Raw genomic sequence first — 20,000 nt, forward strand, 5'->3', positions numbered from 1 at the left:
CAGTAACTTAATCTGGCTTTAAACAGTATACTAACTAACCAGTAACTTCATCTAGCTTTAAACAGTATACTAACTGACCAGTAACTTCATCCAGCTTTAAACAGTATACTAACTAACCAGTAACTTCATCCAGCTTTAAACAGTATACTTACTGACCAGTAACTTCATCCGGCTTTAAACAGTATACTAACTAACCAGTAACTTCATCCAGTTTAAACAGTATACTAACTAACCAGTAACTTCATCCAGTTTAAACAGTATACTAACTAACCAGTAACTTCATCCAGCCTTAAACAGTATACTAACTAACCAGTAACTTCATCTGGCTTTAAACAGTATACTAACTAACCAGTACCTTCATCCAGCTTTAAACAGTATACTTACTGACCAGTAACTTCATCCGGCTTTAAACAGTATACTAACCAACCAGTAACTTCATCCAGCTTTAAACAGTATACTAACCAACCAGTAACTTCATCCAACTTTAAACAGTATACTAACTAACCAGTAACTTCATCCAGCTTTAAACAGTATACTAACTAACCAGTAACTTCATCCAGCTTTAAACAGTATACTAACTAACCAGTAACTTCATCCAACTTTAAACAGTATACTAACTAACCAGTAACTTCATCCAGTTTAAACAGTATACTAAGTAACCAGTAACTTCATCCAGCTTTAAACAGTATACTAACCAACCAGTAACTTCATCCAACTTTAAACAGTATACTAACTAACCAGTACCTTCATCCAGCTTTAAACAGTATACTAACTAACCAGTAACTTAATCTGGCTTTAAACAGTATACTAACTAACCAGTAACTTCATCCAGCTTTAAACAGTATACTAACTGACCAGTAACTTCATCCAGCTTTAAACAGTATACTAACTAACCAGTAACTTCATCCAGCTTTAAACAGTATACTAACTGACCAGTAACTTCATCCAGCTTTAAACAGTATACTAACTAACCAGTACCTTCATCCAGCTTTAAACAGTATACTAACCAACCAGTAACTTCATCCAGCTTTAAACAGTATACTAACTGACCAGTAACTTCATCCAGCTTTAAACAGTATACTAACTAACCAGTAACTTCATCCAGCTTTAAACAGTATACTAACTAACCAGTAACTTCATCCAGCTTTAAACAGTATACTTACTGACCAGTAACTTCATCCAACTTTAAACGGTATACTTACTGACCAGTAACTTCATCCGGCTTTAAACAGTATACTAACTAACCAGTAACTTCATCCAGCTTTAAACAGTATACTAACTAACCAGTAACTTCATCCAGCTTTAAACAGTATACTAACAAACCAGTACCTTCATCCAGCTTTAAACAGTATACTTACTGACCAGTAACTTCATCCAGCTTTAAACAGTATACTAACTAACCAGTAACTTCATCCAGTTTAAAACAGTATACTAACCGACCAGTAACTTCATCCAACTTTAAACAGTATACTAACTAACCAGTAACTTCATCCGGCTTTAAACAGTATACTAACTGACCAGTAACCTCATCCAGCTTTAAACAGTATACTAACTAACCAGTAACTTCATCCAGCTTTAAACAGTATACTAACTGACCAGTAACTTCATCCAACTTTAAACAGTATACTAACCAACCAGTAACTTCATCCAACTTTAAACAGTATACTAACTAACCAGTACCTTCATCCAGCTTTAAACAGTATACTAACTAACCAGTAACTTAATCTGGCTTTAAACAGTATACTAACTAACCAGTACCTTCATCCAGCCTTAAACAGTATACTAACTAACCAGTAACTTCATCTAGCTTTAAACAGTATACTAACCAACCAGTAACCTCATCCAGCTTTAAACAGTATACTAACTAACCAGTAACTTCATCCAGCTTTAAACAGTATACTAACTAACCAGTAACTTCATCCAGCTTTAAACAGTATACTAACTAACCAGTAACTTCATCCAGCTTTAAACAGTATACTAACTGACCAGTAACTTCATCCAGCTTTAAACAGTATACTAACTAACCAGTAACTTCATCCAGCTTTAAACAGTATACTAACTGACCAGTAACTTCATCCAGCTTTAAACAGTATACTAACTAACCAGTAACTTCATCCAGCTTTAAACAGTATACTAACTGACCAGTAACTTCATCCAGCTTTAAACAGTATACTAACTAACCAGTAACTTCATCCGGCTTTAAACAGTATACTAACTAACCAGTAACTTCATCCAGCTTTAAACAGTATACTTACTGACCAGTAACTTCATCCGGCTTTAAACAGTATACTAACTAACCAGTACCTTCATCCAGCCTTAAACAGTATACTAACTGACCAGTAACTTCATCCAGCTTTAAACAGTATACTAACTAACCAGTAACTTCATCCGGCTTTAAACAGTATACTAACTAACCAGTAACTTCATCCAGTTTAAACAGTATACTAACTAACCAGTAACTTCATCCAGCTTTAAACAGTATACTAACTAACCAGTAACTTCATCCAGCTTTAAACAGTATACTAACTAACCAGTAACTTCATCCAGGTTTAAACAGTATACTAACTAACCAGTAACTTCATCCAGCTTTAAACAGCATACTAACCAACCAGTAACTTCATCCAGCTTTAAACAGTATACTAACTGACCAGTAACTTCATCCAACTTTAAACAGTATACTAACTGACCAGTAACTTCATCCAGCTTTAAACAGTATACTAACTAACCAGTAACTTCATCCAGCTTTAAACAGCATACTAACTAACCAGTAACTTCATCCGGCTTTAAACAGTATACTAACTAACCAGTAACTTCATCCAGCTTTAAACAGTATACTAACTAACCAGTAACTTCATCCAGCTTTAAACAGTATACTAACTAACCAGTAACTTAATCTGGCTTTAAACAGTATACTAACTAACCAGTAACTTCATCCAGCTTTAAACAGTATACTAACTAACCAGTAACTTCATCCAGCTTTAAACAGTATACTAACTAACCAGTAACTTCATCCTGTTTAAACAGTATACTAACTAACCAGTAACTTCATCCAGCTTTAAACAGTATACTAACTAACCAGTAACTTAATCCAGCTTTAAACAGTATACTAACTGACCAGTAACTTCATCCAGCTTTAAACAGTATACTAACTAACCAGTACCTTCATCCGGCTTTAAACAGTATACTAACTAACCAGTAACTTCATCCGGCTTTTAACTCACTCAGTACGGCCAGTCCTCTCTTCTCCTCCACACAGACCCCTCGGATGTCCAGTGGGTGTCTGAATGACCCAACCTTTAGCTTCCGTCGTCAGAATTGTGGTATTCTTTGTCAACATTCACGTCTTCAGTATAAGAGCCTTCCGCTTGCAATATTTTGATGATGGTAATTGGGCTGAAACGCTGTTGACGTCGTCTCTTTCGCCGTTCGTATGGAGAGAGTTAATGGTGTTCTAGTCTGCCTTCTTGCTCTCAGACAAGCAACTGGATTATCTACCTTCACAGCAACCCTTAGAACTCACCTCTTTCATAAAAAGAATATATCCGTCACAGCACAGCTTGTGCTGTTGTCTCAGATTTATGGCAATTCAAGTGTGTGTGTGGTGGGAGAGTGGAGAGAACTAAGGTGGGGATGGGTGGTGGTGGTGTGGTTTGAACGGTTCAAACGGCTGAATGATTGCTGATTTTTACCCCTTTCACCCCTAATTTCCTGTATTCTATTTTACCATTTTATAAATCCCTTGTATCCAAATCTAACCTGTGCTCTTTAACATATGTGTAAATCTTAACTTTGTGTGTGAGTGTTTCATATTGCTGGTTGTGCTTTTTGTGACTGTTATATGTTTCTGCTTTGTGTTATGTGCTCACTTGATTCATTCTAAGTACTGGATTTGTAAAGTGCTTAGAGCTTCCTTCTGTATGTATTATAGTGCTGCATAAAAATTTCTTCTTCTTCTTCTTCTTCTCCTTCTGCATGTATGTATGTATGTATTATAGTGCTGCATAAAAATTTCTTCTTCTTCTTCTTCTTCCTCTTCTTCTTCTTCTTCTGTATGTATGTATGTATGTATTATAGTGCTGCATAAAAAAATATTCTTCTTCTTCTTCCTCTTCTTCTTCTTCTTCTGTATGTATGTATGTATGTATTATAGTGCTGCATAAAAATTTCTTCTTCTTCTTCTTCTTCCTCTTCTTCTTCTTCTTCTGTATGTATGTATGTATGTATTATAGTGCTGCATAAAAAAATATTCTTCTTCTTCTTCCTCTTCTTCTTCTTCTTCTGTATGTATGTATGTATGTATTATAGTGCTGCATAAAAATTTATTATTCTTCTTCTTCCTCTTCTTCTTCTTCTTCTTCTGTATGTATGTATGTATGTATTATAGTGCTGCATAAAAAAATATTCTTCTTCTTCTTCCTCTTCTTCTTCTTCTTCTGTATGTATGTATGTATGTATTATAGTGCTGCATAAAAATTTCTTCTTCTTCTTCTTCTTCTGTATGTATGTATGTATGTATTATAGTGCTGCATAAAAATTTCTTCTTCTTCTTCTTCTTTTCTGTATGTATGTATAAGAGTACTGCCTAAAAATTTCTTCTCATTTAAGAAAAATTCTTTAGTGTTATCATCATCATTATTGTTGTTATTATTTATCTATCATTATTTATCACTATTATCATCATTACAGTTATTACTATCATCATCATTATTAATAGCATTATTAGCATTATCATCATTATCATCACTATAATCATCATCATCATAATCATTAGCATTAGCATTATTACCATTATCATCATAGTCATCATTATCAGTATCATATAGCGCTTACAAACGTGCTCGCTCTCTCTCTCTCTCTCTCTCTCTCTCACACACACACACACACACACACACACACACATGAGCAGTCGTCCCACCTGCCACCACCCCACCCCCCAACTCCCCATTCTCTCCCTGCCCCCCAAAACGGCTGGGCTGACACAGCTTCTAAACAGGGTCCCAGGTTACGGTAACCATGCAGACCAGTGTCACAGGCCCTGGCAAGCTATGTCATCCCATTAGCCTGCAGGGGACTATCGATTCCATTGACTTGCCAACCACCGTCAAACACATCAACACGGCACAACATTACACTTGGGCAGTGGGACATTTTCATGCTCTGCTGACTGCAAGTCTTTTGTCTCTGGTCACTGATGTGATGACAGGTCTGGAATCGTTGACTGGTGTTTGTACTGACCCTCTCTCTCTCTCATACTCTCTCTCTCTCTCTCTCTTTCTCTCTCATACTCTTTCCTTCTCTCTCTCTCTCTCTCTCCCCCCTCTCTCTCTCTTTCTTTCTCTTGCCCTCTGTCTCTTTCCCTCTCCATCCCCCCTCTTTCTCTCCCCCTCCCTCTCTCTCTTACCGCCGCCCCCACACCCACCCACCCACCCACCCCTCCGCCTCCCCAAACCAATACAGAAACAATAGAGACAAACTGGAATAAGAATCGTAAAATAATATAAAAAGAACTTTTTGTTTCTGAATATACACAACAGACTGCCTATTGTGAAAGAATAACAGAGAAGCCAGATTCTAAGACAAAAGACTGGAACAATGAAAACCATTGTGAAAACAGCAGCGAAAGGGGAGTGGCGCTGAAAGACAAAAAAAAAAAAAAAAAAAAGGTCCAGGTAACAAAAAGAGAGAAAAAAAAAAAACCTGTTTGATTCACTTGTGCTCATAAGGCACCCTCACTGCCCCCAGTGGCTGTGCTACCGTTCCTCCTGCGGTAGACACCCAGATTGTATGGACAGGTATACACCAAACAGGCCAAGCCAGTTTTGGATTGTCAGGGTGAGTGCATGTATACCCACCCACCCACACACACACACACACATACACTCACTCACTCATATTCCCACACACACATACACATGCTCACTCACATACACACACATGCGTGCACTCACTCACACACACACACACACACACACAAAGACACACACGTGTGCACGTGAACACACACACACACACACACACACAAACTCACTCATATTCACACACACATAAAACATGCGTGTGTACATACACACACATGCACATATGTGCACACACACACATGCAAACACACACACAAGTACACACTGTCTCATCTCACACTGTCCTAAATGCTCACACACACACACACACACACACACACACACACACACACACACGGACACAGACAAACAGAATCACACACACACACACACACACACACACACACACACACACACACACACACAACCATCACACTCTCTCTCACACACTCACACACACACACACACACACATTCAATCCCAGCCAGGACAATATGGAAATGAAGCCGAGGTTTGTACCAAAGGCAATAAATGAGCCATGCCAGTAACGGAACATTTCATAAATATGCAGCACAGAATACAAGGAACGGTCCAAAGCTGTTCAGGAAGAATAAAGACTAGGAAGGTACAACCAGTTTGTGACGTAAAATAAATAAATAAATAAATGAATAAAATAATACTTCTTTTTTTTTCTTCTTTTTTTTTTTTTTTTTACTGAAAAGAATGAAAAGCATGGAATGAATGCCTTTTTATCATCATGACCACAGACCGCTGTCAGCGCACCAGATCCATGGCCAAAGCAGAAAGTTCAGTGAGCAGGTTGTCACCGCCTCATAATACACAGGGATTATTTGTCTGGGAGACAGGTATACACTAACTCCTGACATTGCATCAATCATTAGCGAAATCATTATTCCTCAGGACTGTACACAGATTAGAATGAGAGGGAGGGGGTGGGGGTGGGGTGGGAGGAGTGGGAAGATGAGAATTATGTGAAATGGGGTATTGACAAAAATATACAGTGGATTTTTTTTTTTTCCGAACAAAGGATGTCTTTGGGGCTTTTTAGGTTCTTCCTTTCTAATGTGTCTGTGTGTGTCTGTGTGTGTGTGTGTCTGTGTCTGTGTGTAAAAGAGGGGAGGCAATAGGTGGTGGGGAGGTGGGGGTGGGGGTGGAGGGGTTCACATACCTGCCAGGTATTTTCAGTTCACACTGAATCCAATTTAGATTGAAGGACAGGACACAAGACACAGAAAAAAACAGCAACAGATTTACCACAGATCCAAACAGCCAGCAAAGAGTTCAACACTAACAAACAGAATCTGAAAGGTTCCGGCAAAAACAAAGAAACAAAAGTCAAGAGTTAGGCAGAAAAAAAAAAAAAAAAAAAGTTGCTAGAAGTCCTAAAATCACTTTCACCAAGACCTTCATCCCCCACACCTTCCCTGTCCTCCTCCTCTACCTTCTTCCCCCCCAAAATCTCCACACACCCCTACCCTCCCTGCCACTACCCAAGGGAAACAACAACAGGGGGAGGAGGGGCCGGGGTGTGTGTGGGGGGGGGGGGGTGTGTGGGGGTTGGGGGGGAGGGGTTGTGAACACCATCAATATTGACCCAAGAGATAAAGGCAGGGATCGGGGGGTTGTGTAAAGAGCAGTCCGCTAAGCTGTCAAGGTGGACCCTGATTCAGCAGGACCCACCCACCCCCCACCCCTCCTGCTCCCCCTCCCCAGCACCCTGACAGCAATTTATACACTCCCACTCCCTCCACCACCAATGGATAATCAATACATCGCAGCCCTAATCTCACCACCCACCCCCCGCACCCCACTCCCCTCCCCAGCACCCCTCGCCCACCCAATGCAATGAACATATACTTTCACTGCCCTGACCGGTGGCCCGCAACATTGCCGGTGGCTTAATGAATCTCTGATGCGAGCAGGGAAATGAATTGTTGGCGTTAATGAGGTGGTCGGTGGCTAACACCGGGTATAACTGCCTTTAAAATATTGTGACAGTCTCCTTGATTGCCATTGCAGGGACTGCCGGTCAGCTCAAGGAAACCAGCCCCCGAGTCTATCGAAATGTCCGACGCCAGAAAAAATTGAAGACTTCGTCACAACTGGTACGTAGACTGTATACATTATTGCCTATATTGTCTTTGCTAAAGATTTTACATATGTATATATCTGTCAAAAAGAAGTTCAAAGGTTTGTTGCAAATGGTATGTAAACAGTCTGCATATATATCCTATGTTGTCTTGCTAATATTTTCACATGGATTTGTTCCCCCCCCCCAAAAAAAAATTTAAACAATGTCACACATCTTGCTGCTGATTTAAAATAAATTTGTTTAAAAAGTTAAAAACTTTGACGTTAAGTGGTATGTAACATATACATTATTTTACATTGTCTTGTTAACAATTTTACATAGATCTGTCTGAGACTTGCCACCAACATTTCTGGATCTACACATGCGTTCTTGGAAAAATCTTGTTTTAGCTGTATATGTTTTATTGTTACAACAGGGTGTGTTGCAATCATATACTGTGAGTATAATGTATATATGTTATCTGCATTTTTTGTCACAATATCAAGCAATCTTTGCAATGAAGATTACAAATGAAATTAAATCATCCCCATTGAAAATCTATTTTAGGAATGTCCACCAGAACAGACACAAAAAGATAAGGTTAGTTTTTTCTTTGTGTTTGGAAGGAGCCAGTAACTGTACACACATACACACACCCACACAAACACACACACAAAAGTAACTGTTATATGATCTTATCAACTACATACATTCACCCTGCCATGGATCATACAATTACTTGTTCACCCCACTATTGATTATCCAACAACTTATTCATCAGTTGTATTACAAGTCATTCACCCTGCCACACATCCTATAGAACAGTTTCAGTTTCAGTTTCAGTAGCTCAAGGAGGCGTCACTGCGTTCTGACAAATCCATATACGCTACACCACATCTGCCAAGCAGATGCCTGACCAGCAGCATAACCCGATGCGCTTAGTCAGGCCTTCAGGAAAAAAAATTTAAAAAAAGAATAAATAATAGATAAGCTTACACAAATAAATAAATAAATAAATAATAACTATAATGTAAAAAAAAAAAAAAAGGTAAAAAAGGTAGTAGTAGTAATAATAATAATAATAATAATAATAATATAAAAAAAATATATATATAGAACAGCCATGCTTTGGTTTGGTTCGCAAGTTAGCACATGGGTTTTGAACTGAAGGCTTTGTTTTCAAGTTCACAGGCAGTCTGTGGCCATCCTGCACATGCTTCAGGCGACTGATGGATTGTACGTCTGCAGACGAGTGAGGTCCTACAACAATTAAGTGTAACCCGACGCTGCCTCTTAGCTAAGTGCGGAATGGACCCAAAAGAAGTGTCGATTACCATGATGCAGTTATCTTTTCTTTATGGCAGAGGTATGAAAACAATGGAACAGGTCTTTATTTTTTTACAGCCAGTGGCTGAATGAAATATCCAAAAAAAAAATATACAGTGTTTGCAAAACTAGCTGCACAACACTGAGCCATCTTTCCAGAGCCTGTGTTTGACTTGAGAAACTGTGGTAGACATGTCAATAAATGCACCTGTCTGTATGCTGAATTTTTATGTAGTATTTGTAAAAGCTGTTGTGACAAAAAAAGAGTAATTCAAATACAAATACAAACACAAAACACACTCAATGCACATATTAATATTATTAATAACAATAATAATAATAATAACAATACATAGTTTTTCTATGGCGCGATATCCAGCACCAATGCTGCTCAAAGCGCCTTACATCATCCAGTTGACTATAAACATGCCTTAAAAAAACATATCAACTGTCTATCTGACAATGGAAAACATCCAGTGTGTTCATATGAATCAAAAAGCACACTTCAGAGATGAATCAGATTATAAAACCTATGAAGTAAATAAGGCTTAGATTAAAACAAAATCCATTTCATAGAACACACACACACACACACACACACACACACACACACACACATGCTGACATTTAATATCAACTGCACTAAAAACAGAATTACATAAGCATTAAAATATTTCTTATTTTACAACATAGAATTCTGTTTAGACATACTGACATGCCTACACACACACGCATACCAGAGCACTGTACCCTCACAAACACATGCATATTCTACTATTACCAATCAAAAGTGTTTGAAATCAGAAAAACAACTTAGTCAAGACTTGTTGCTTCAAGTTTTCAACAGAAGAAAAAAAATTGAAACAATCAAAAACCATGGTGTAAGGTGTTTATAATGAAATTTTAAAAAAGATGATTGAATGAATAGATCTTTGTGATGAAACTAACCGAGTGCTCCTGTTTCAATGCTAGCCACTCCACTTACAAAATATGTATCTATGGTCCGTGCATGTCAGAAGAGGCCCTCAGGCCCCCAATACAGGCTGTCAGTGATATACTGTGACCGTGCCAATACAGGCTGAAGGGACTTCAAGTCGCCTGATAAGAGGACACAGGCCCCCTCTCCTCGCCACACTAAATCATTCCTCACTGCTGGGGAATGCCTGTTGCTCCGCTTATCAGTCTCTGACTGAAGTGGGTGTGATTTAATATCGGGTGTTAGCATGACAGGTGATTCTTACTCTTGCACTGCCGATGTAAGCACCATGGCAGTCACGATAAAAAACACCGAGTTTTTTTTTTCAATCCAACTGATCACGATAGCTGACTCATGGCTTGGTACATCTACATGTTCACACTGAAAGAAACTGAGATGGATAGCGTTATTTCAAAGTTTCAAGGACACATCAAAGAGTGCAGACTGATCTATGTATGTTACATCACATCTTAGGGGGAAAAAAACCACCACCACCAAAGGCAGATGCCTCACCTTCACCTGTGCATAAACGCAAGACAGAGATCAGGCCTTGAGGGCCTACCAAATGCTACAAAAGAGAAAAGAGGGTGGGGAACCTGTACATGGAAATGTTAGCAGGCAGACCATGTACATAAATACAATGACACAATCACATAATTATTCCTCTACCAAACCCAAACCAAAAGCAAAATTCTGTTGGAGACGGGAGACAGAGAAACAAGACAAACAGAACAAAAGAGACAACTTTTTAAAAAAAATTCTTTAATTCCAATGCAAGAAGGTCTAGCCCGACAAACATTTTCCTTGGACAAAAGGGAAGATAAAGCATACTGTGTGCCAGCATGTACTGATATTTTCCAGATACACAGGGGGCACAATGGCAGAACTGGCTAGGCGTTTGAGACCCCACTTCAGCACAGTGTTGGGTCCTTAGGAAAGGCGCTTTACTCTGATGTTCACTCACTCCACCCCGGTGTGAATGGTTACCTGATTTGGTTGAGGGGGGCTGCTGAGGGGTTAAAAAGCAGCTGAAGGAGAGACAGGGCCTCACATTCTTTGTACTGAGCCCTAAACACAGTGAATATGAATTCACTGCCACCATGGGCATAAAGGGCTATGGGACCTTTGATGAACCTTTAACGAACCTTTAATTCAGATGCTGGCATTATGAAAATCTAATGTATGCACCATGCAAATCTTTGACAGTCTGGTTTACCTAACATTATAAAAATCCGAGGCAATCTGTCAAAAAATGTATGCATTATGCAAATCTTTGGCAGTCTGATTTACCTAACAGTTATATCATGACTGCTGTGGGATGAACTGGGTTCATGTACCATCAACTTTTCACTCATGCTCAGTCTTTGATGTCAAATCTTCTTCTTCTTCATTCGTGGGCTGCAACTCCCACGTTCACCCATATGTAAACGAGTGGTCCTTTAGGTGTATGACCCTTTTTACCCGGCCATGTATACAGCCATACTCCGTTTTCGGGGGCTGATGTCGAATCAAAGTATGACATTGTCTTTTTTCGTGCCACAGGTAGGAGCGCAACACCAACACAGGGAACTGTGGGGCCCCCTGGAGCACACCCAGAGAGGACAGTGACCGGGTGTTGAAAGCCCTTCATGCCAACCCTCTCACACCACACAGCCACACTGCACCAGAGAACCCCCGCCCACTGGCATGGACACACTAACACAGACAAAAGGACATACTGACATGTACACACTGACATGGATAAAAGGACACATTGACAATGGACACACAGACAGACAAATGAGACAGACAGACAACTGAGACAGACACACTGACAGTCACACGTAGTGACATACTGACCACAGACATACTGACAGTCACACACTGTGTCACACACAGTGACACACTGACACACACACTGAAAATGACACACTGATGGTCACATACCTGCACTAACACACCAACACTGACACACCGACAGTCCACCCAGTGACACACTGACACACACACTAAAAATGACACACTGATGGTCACATACCTGCACTGACACACTGACCACAGACACACACTGACAGTCCCACACAGGGACACACTGACCCGGACAGACACACACACTGCCAGTGACCATGGCCCAGTCCCCAACAGACCCCCCACAGCTGACCCTGGCAGAGGTGCTGGACACAGACTTCCTGCGCTGCCCGCAGTGCCACGAGCCCTTCACCGCCCCCACCCTCCTCCCCTGCCTCCACGCCTTCTGCACCCACTGCATTGACGCTCTGCCTCACACCAGCGTCACCAATGGCAACAACAACAAGATGGTGCAGCTGACCTGCCCCCTGTGTCGCTCCGAGGTGACCACGCCCACTGCGATGTCCCCTGACCCCTTCCTCCAGTCCCTCTGCCAGCTGCGCGGCTTCAAGCAGAGTGCCTGCCGCATCTGCAGCTACTGCAAGTTTGACGGGAAAAGCGAACCGGCCGACTCCTTGTGTCTTGACTGTGCCGACGACATGTGCGAACCCTGTGCGAAAGCGCACCGCAAGACCCGCGTGACCCGCGACCACGTCATCGCCCCCTACAGACAGATCCAGAACGGACTTTACGACCACGACATCCGGGCCAGACACGGCCTGCGGTGTGAGCGCCACGGGTCAGAGGTGGAGGCCCTGTGCTGTGACTGCCTCCTGCTGACCTGCAGTGCCTGCCGCACAGACGGCCACAGAGGCCACGCTCTGGAGGCCATGGCCACTGCCCTTGCCAGACTACAGCCAGAGGCCCACAGCTTCGTGCAGGGGCTGAGGAAGCGGGGTCCGGCCCTAGCCGACTACCAGACATTCCTCCAGTCCCACCTCCGACAGCTGGAGGACCAGAAATCCCAGCTGACTGCCAGCGTCAAGCAGCAGGCGGAAGCTATTCACACGCTGGTGGACCAGTATCGGGATTCCACGATCCGGGAGATCGAGGATGCCTTCACACGGGAGCGCTCTGAGATCGCATCACGCAGCAAGGATCTGGACACAGCAAAGCAGTCCCTGCACAGCAACGCTCACTTCCTGACCCACCTCCTGTCTCTGGGGTCTCCCAGTGAGGTGCTGCACCTGCACCCCCTGGTGATGGCGCGCCTCAAGCAGCTCATCCACATGAAGACCAACACCCTGACCCACCGCCTGGCCCTCGCCTTCCAGCCAGGCCCTGCCACCCAGCAGAACATGCACATCATGTTCGGAAAACTGGATGTCCGGCGAGTGCCCATCGACCAGGAGGACAGTGCCCCCAAAGCCCGGCTGTCCATCTCTACCCTGCTCCCAGAGCCCCTCGACCCTCCCAACCTGGTGTGTGCTGTGCCCGTCAAACAAACCACAGACCCCAAGGAGGTGTGGCCCTCAGGACTTCACGTACGGAAAGAGAAGATGGTGGTGGTGGACCGGGACAATAAAAAGGTGAAGATCTTTGACTGTACCTCCACTCCCCCCACCCTCAAGTTCCAGTTCTCAGGCAAAGGGGAGCACCAACTGATCAACCCCTTTGATGCCATCCTGCTGGAGAATGGAGTGGTGGTGGTCAGCGACCATGGGGCGGAGAAGGTCAAAGTGTTTGACGTCACCGGCCGCTGGATCGGGGACCTGGCCGGAGAGTTCCGTCACCCTCGCGGCCTGGCAGTGACCGCTGAGGGCCACCTGGTAGTGGTGGACGGGCTACTCCTGCGGCTGACAGTGCACGACCCTGAAAGCGGTAAACTGCTGTACACTGTTCCTCCCAAAGACACAGCCGATGCCCGCCCCCTGGTGGACCCTTTCTACGTTGCGGTGATGGACCAGGGTCACTTTGTGGTTACAGACCACGCTGCGCCCAACATCAGGATCTTCAGCAGGGATGGTGCCAGCCTTACCAGCTACGGCACGTATGGGACCAGTGCCAGTGAGGTGCTCAAGCCATACGGGGTGTGCGTTGACAGGTAAAGAGGTTGCTGAAGTCTGCTCTCCTCCTCCTCTTGTGCGTGTGTGTGTATGTCTGTTTGTTTGTGCCTTTGTGTGTGTGTGTGTGTGTGTTGTGTGTCTGTCTGTCTGTGCCTCTGTGTGTGTGTGTGTGTGTGTGTGTGTGTGTGTGTGTGTGTGTGTGTGTGTGTGTGTCTGTCTGTCTGTCTGTCTGTTTGTCTGTCTGTGCCTCTGTGTGTGTGTGTGTGCATGTGTGAGTGTGTGTGTGTGTGTGTGTGTGTGTGTGTGTGTGTGTGTGTGTGTGTGTGTGTCTGTCTGTCTGTCTGTCTGTCTGTCTGTGCCTGTGTCTTTGTGTGTGTGTGTGTGTGTGTGTGTGTGTGTGTGTGTGTGTGTGTTTTGTTGCATAAAACTCAGGCACATGATCAGTATTTCAATCCACATGCAAGAAGCAAGTGTTGGTGAGTTGTCACTTTCTGTCTGCTGGTTGGTTTGTTTGTTTGTTTGTTTTTACAGCTGCACTGAGTGTGATGTAAATGTTGCTCAAGTCAAACTTTCTGCAACATTTAAAGACTTCAAACTGCTTACCACCATGCAAATGAACCTCTATGACTTTTTTTTAGTTCAGCCTTTGACATGTGCATGTGGGTGTCTGACTTGATGAATGGCTGAGAGACAGCCATGTGAGTGGCCAGCCTTCAGGTGCATGCATCATTTCCAATCATTATTTGTATTTGTGTTTGAGATTTCTCTATGTGAAATTCGAGCTGCTCTCCCCACGGAGAGCGCGTCGCAAAACTACAGCGCCACCCTCTTTTTAATTTTTTTTTCCTGCGTGCAGTTTTATTTGTTTTTCCTATCGAAGTGGATTTTTTTCTGCAGAATTTTGCCAGGAACAACCCTTTTGTTGCTATGGGTTCTTTTATGTGCGCTAAGTGCAGAGTCTCTCGATTCCTAGGCAGATGCGTTACCTCTAGGCCATCACTCCACTTATATTGTATTGCATTGTATTGTATCATATCGTATTGTATCTAGTGTATTGTAGTGTATCGTATCGTATTGTATTGTAATGTATTGTTTTGTATTCTATTGTTGTATACCAATATGTTTTTCTTTCTGTGTTTTATTTCTCTTGTACGTCATCATATGGTGATGTGCGCTATTATGCACTATTGTTTATGTATTGTTTCATGCGAGGTGCTTAGAGCCCATTATATAATAATAATCATGTGCATTTGTATAGCACCCTTTCTCTCTAAGAGCTCAGGGCACTTTACATTAAAGAGTTACAAATTGCATGACCCACTCATGACCACTGATGAGGTCAGAAAGATAGGTAGGTCCTGTCAAGCGGAAAGCAGAAAAGCAGAGACACGCAACTTTGTATTTAATTCTTGCCTCTTTAGGGAGCCAGTGCAGAGTACAATGGTGAGGAGAAATGTGATCAATTTATCGGACCCCCTACAGTTTTTAATTCACTGGAGAAGATAATGGGGACAGCCTGTGAGAAGAGAATAACAGCAGTTGATTTGTAAAAGCAAAAAAAGCAGAAATAAGAGTTTTTACAGTTTCAACAGAAAGGTAGTGATGAACAGAGTTAATCCACTACAGTTCACTACTGAGTATTCATATCAGATTGACCACTTGAGCGTGACATACTGGGGTTTGAGTCAAGAATGAGGTTCCTGGCTGATAGGGTGTTTTCACCATAAAAAATCATACGTACTATATATCATTATTGTAAAATTGAATTGTATTGTATTGTATTGTATTGTATTGTATTGTATTGTGTTGTGTTGTGTTGTGTTGTATTGCATTGTATTCTGTTCTATTCTATTCTATTGGATTGTATTGCATTGCATTGCATCGCATTGCATTGCATTGCATTGCACTGTTCTGTACTGTCCTGTCCTGTACTGTATTTAAATGTGTTTACAATAATGACTAATTACAATATTTTAATGAAGTGAATATATATTATATACAATAGTTTTTATACTAATGTCTTATATGTTATTGATTCTTATTAATTAAGTCAAGTTTATGTTTTTTTAGTTCAGAAATTGTCTATGTTTGTTTTGCTGCACCTGATGTAATATTGTTCATAAGATAATAAAGTTATTCTTATTCTTATTCTTCTTATTCTGTACTGTACTGCACTGCACTGCACTGTACTGAATACCACCACTGTCATGTCCACCAGATACGGACAAGTGCTGATTGCTGACAGCGACAATCACCGCGTGCATCTCTTGCTGCCTGACGGCACGTTTTCACAGTTTCTGCTGACGCACCAGCACAGAGTGTCACACCCTGTCAGCGTCGCCATCAACACTGACGGCCACCTGGTGGTGGGGGAGGCCTTCGGAAGCATCAAGATATTCAAGTATCTTTGACTCTTTCTGGGAATATGACATGCTGGGTGGGTGATGCCTGTGGGAACATCAAGATGTTCAGATACCTTTGACTCCTCCCAGGAATATAACATACTGGTTGGGTGAAACCTGTGGGAACATCAAGATGTCCCGATTCTTTTGACTCCTTCCAGAAATATATCGGTTTGACAAAGCCTTTGGGAACATCAAGCATCTTACACTCCTTGCACAAATATCATATACTGATTGGGTTAGGCCTTTTCGGAGCATCAAGCTATCCAGTTACCTCTGACTCTTTCCAAAAAATAAAGTTTATCAGTGGTATGACTGCAGTGGAGACTGCCAACATTCTTACAGTTTGTCTTTTGAGTAATCGCTCAGCCTCGTTGGCTGTGGTGCTTTGTTTTCATTTTTTTCACTTTGTATTTTTTCTTTTCTTTTTTTACATATTTTTATCAAATAATTTGTCTGTTTAGATATACATTAAGCAGTACAAAGCACTACCATTATTTTCTGATTTTCTTATCTCGAAATAAAAAAAAATTAATCAGAATGTTTGAACTTACTGATTTAATTGTTTTTTGGAAGGTTTTATATGCATTCTTCCATTCATTTTTTGTGGGTTTTTTTTGTGGGTTTTCTTTCTTTTTTTGCTTTACCTCTGCTTAAACTGGTACTTAGCGTTAGCGCAAAACATCACTATCTTTCATATTATGTGTCTTTGGCTTCTTTGAGCACAGATACACTCACAATCTTGTTTATTTGACAAACATTTGGATACATTACAAATTTTTGAAATAAGAATAACTTGTATAATCTACAATATGTCTTTTGCAGAATCACTCATTCTAATCTGAAATACCATGGAGTTTGACAACGGCAGTGTGCAAAATTGCTGGGATGTGTTCAAGTGATGTGAAATAGAAGATAATACTTTCATAGTTAGATGAGCATTAAGCTGATGGTGGGGGTAATGATAATGTTGACAATGGATGATAATTCATTCATAAGCATGCACGTAAGCAATCATATCAAAACAACGTAAGCAATCATATCAAAACAAACATTTTTTGCCTACTCAAGACAAGACTGAAATTCTCATTATAAACTCCAGAAATTATAATAATAATGAATCAGATAACAAAGATGATTGGTATCAGAAGACTTGTAGTTTCTTGTTGTTAGTTGGGGTTGGGGTTTTTTTCCGATGAACTGATTTACAAGAGATGAAATGTACAATTTACCAAGTGTGCTTCTGTTGCAAATATTATGCATTGTGTATCATATGTGTGAAAGGTTTGTCTTAAAGTAAAATAATGTTGGGATCTGGGAGAAGTCACTCTTTCTCTCTCACTTGAGAAAATGCTTTCAGTAGAAATAATAAATGGAGAGAAAGAATACAAGACACAAAGTGTTTTTCCTACTTTTTTTTTTCTTCACTGAGTTTTGTAGTAAGGTTGTCCAGTGAAAATAACTTTCCTTCTCCCCTCCAAACCAATTCCATCTTACACTGGAATATAGATAGTTCTGTTGGTTTTAGTTTTGTTTTCCCCATGCAAATACTTTTTTTTCTCTTGGTTTAGTTCTGCAGTTAACCCTTAACATATCTTTCACTTTACCATATTTTCTTGTAATTACCTTATTTTTTTCCACCAATCATATGTTAGTGTTTTACACAAACCTAGGGTTCACTCTCAAGGCCTAATCAGCACATTGGGTTTGTGAGAAGATCAGGCATCTGTTCTTTTTTAGGGTTTTTTTTTTTTTCCAATACACTGACTAGACAGTAGACGTGGCGTATTGTAAATGGATCATTCTGAACACTTTGACACCACCTTGATACTGAAACTGAAGCCGAAACAGAAAGGCCCTGACCTTGTCTCCACAACCCTTCTTCCATCCACTGACCAGCCGTCCTCTCTGCCTTCCACACTCCCAAAAACATGGGGAAGAAAGAAGGATCTCTACTGAACTGCACTATTATATCACACTACATGTGGAGTGATGGCCTAGAGGTAACGCGTCCGCCTAGGAAGCGAGAGAATCTGAGCGTGCTAGTTCGAATCACGGCTTAACCGCCAATATTTTCTCCCCCTCCACTAGACCTTGAGTGGTGGTCTGGATGCTAGTCATTCGGATGAGACGATAAACTGAGGTCCCGTGAGCAGCATGCACTTAGCGCACGTACAAGAACCCACAGCAACAAAAGGTTGTTCCTGGCAAAATTCTGTAGAAAAATCCACTTTGATAGGAAAAACAAATAAAACTGCATGCAGGAAAAAATACAAAAAAATAGGTGGCGCTGTTGTGTAGCAATGTGCTCTCCCTGGGGAGAGCAACCTGAATTACACACAGAGAAATCTGTTGCGATAAAAGAGAAATACATCACTCTGCAATACATGACCAGTTTCTGTTTCAGTTCTAGTTTCTGAAGAGGGTGTCACTGCATTTGGACGTATCTGTATACACTACACTACATCTGCTAGCCAGATTCCTGACAGCAGCGTAGCCCAGCATGCTAGTTGGCTTTGAGTGCGTGTATATATATTTGTGCACCTATGTGAGTGGATATTTTTCTACAGAATTTTGGCAGAGAACAACGTTGTGGCCTGTTGTTAATCATGATCAGACACAAAAAGACAGCGACAAAGAATCAATAGACAGGCAGAAATTACGAGAAACCTTAGCCATATCCAGAGCACAGGAGCAGGAGTCAAGATGGCTGCCGGAAAAAGAGGGCACTAGTCACGGATGCAATGGGGAGGTAACCTACTATGGGAGGTTACTGGCCGTAGCTACTTTTGTTTTCTCCGCATAGACGGATAGTAGTTTGCACGGGACAGGAATCAGACCCCTGCCGGAGTCCGCACTAGTGGGTCGCAGTTAAGTATGTATAATTAAACAACATTTTTGTTACCATGGGGTTTTTTTTTCAGTGTGCCAAGTGTGTGCTGCACACAAACCTCTGTTTATTGTCTCATCTGAATGACAAGACACTCAGTTTGATTTTCCAGTCAAACTTGGGAGAAAGAGCGAGAGTGGGATTTGAACCTGGATCCTCACGGACACTGAATTGGCAGATGAGCGTCTTATCCATTCTGCTTCCTTCCCCACCTATACATGACCACACACACACACACACACACACACACACACACACACATCACTTCCATACACAAAACAACAATACGAAAACATGAAATTACACATTACAAAAACACACAGATACGTTCACCTCACAAACCAAAATAAAGCACCACATCACATTACAACACACCACACCACACTACACATCACCTACATAAACACTAACACAAACATATGTAAACCACCACCACCACAGTGTAACACAAAAACATGAAATCACACATCACAAAAACACACAGATACACTCACCTCACACAACACACCACACTACAACACAACAGAACACACTACACACTACAACACAACACACAAAACTCACCAATAACCCCCCCCCCCCCC

At 41.6% G+C, this 20,000-nt stretch overlaps 2 protein-coding genes across 6 annotated transcripts in view; one reads left to right on the top strand and one right to left on the bottom strand.

The window, feature by feature from the left end:
* The window catches only part of LOC143284000 (E3 ubiquitin-protein ligase TRIM56-like), a 21,208-nt gene extending 2,828 nt beyond the window's left edge, over nt 1-18,380 (top strand). Inside the window, exons 2-4 of one of the 2 annotated variants that reach the window (XM_076590522.1) lie at nt 7,878-7,963; nt 11,774-14,162; nt 16,343-18,380. In XM_076590522.1, the coding sequence (XP_076446637.1) occupies nt 12,337-14,162; nt 16,343-16,535 (2,019 nt within the window). In that variant the 5' untranslated portion in view covers nt 7,878-7,963; nt 11,774-12,336 and the 3' untranslated portion in view covers nt 16,536-18,380. Of the gene's footprint in view, nt 1-7,746; nt 7,964-11,773; nt 14,163-16,342 lie in introns of those variants that run through there. The other variant, XM_076590531.1, reaches the window with a different exon arrangement.
* Nucleotides 1-20,000, bottom strand: part of LOC143284010 (islet cell autoantigen 1-like) — a 52,391-nt gene that overhangs the window by 14,260 nt on the left and 18,131 nt on the right. The gene's annotated exons all lie outside the window — the stretch shown is intronic.

This window comes from Babylonia areolata, chromosome 1 (assembly GCF_041734735.1).
Source record: "Babylonia areolata isolate BAREFJ2019XMU chromosome 1, ASM4173473v1, whole genome shotgun sequence".
In the NCBI taxonomy this organism is placed as follows: domain Eukaryota; kingdom Metazoa; phylum Mollusca; class Gastropoda; order Neogastropoda; family Buccinidae; genus Babylonia; species Babylonia areolata.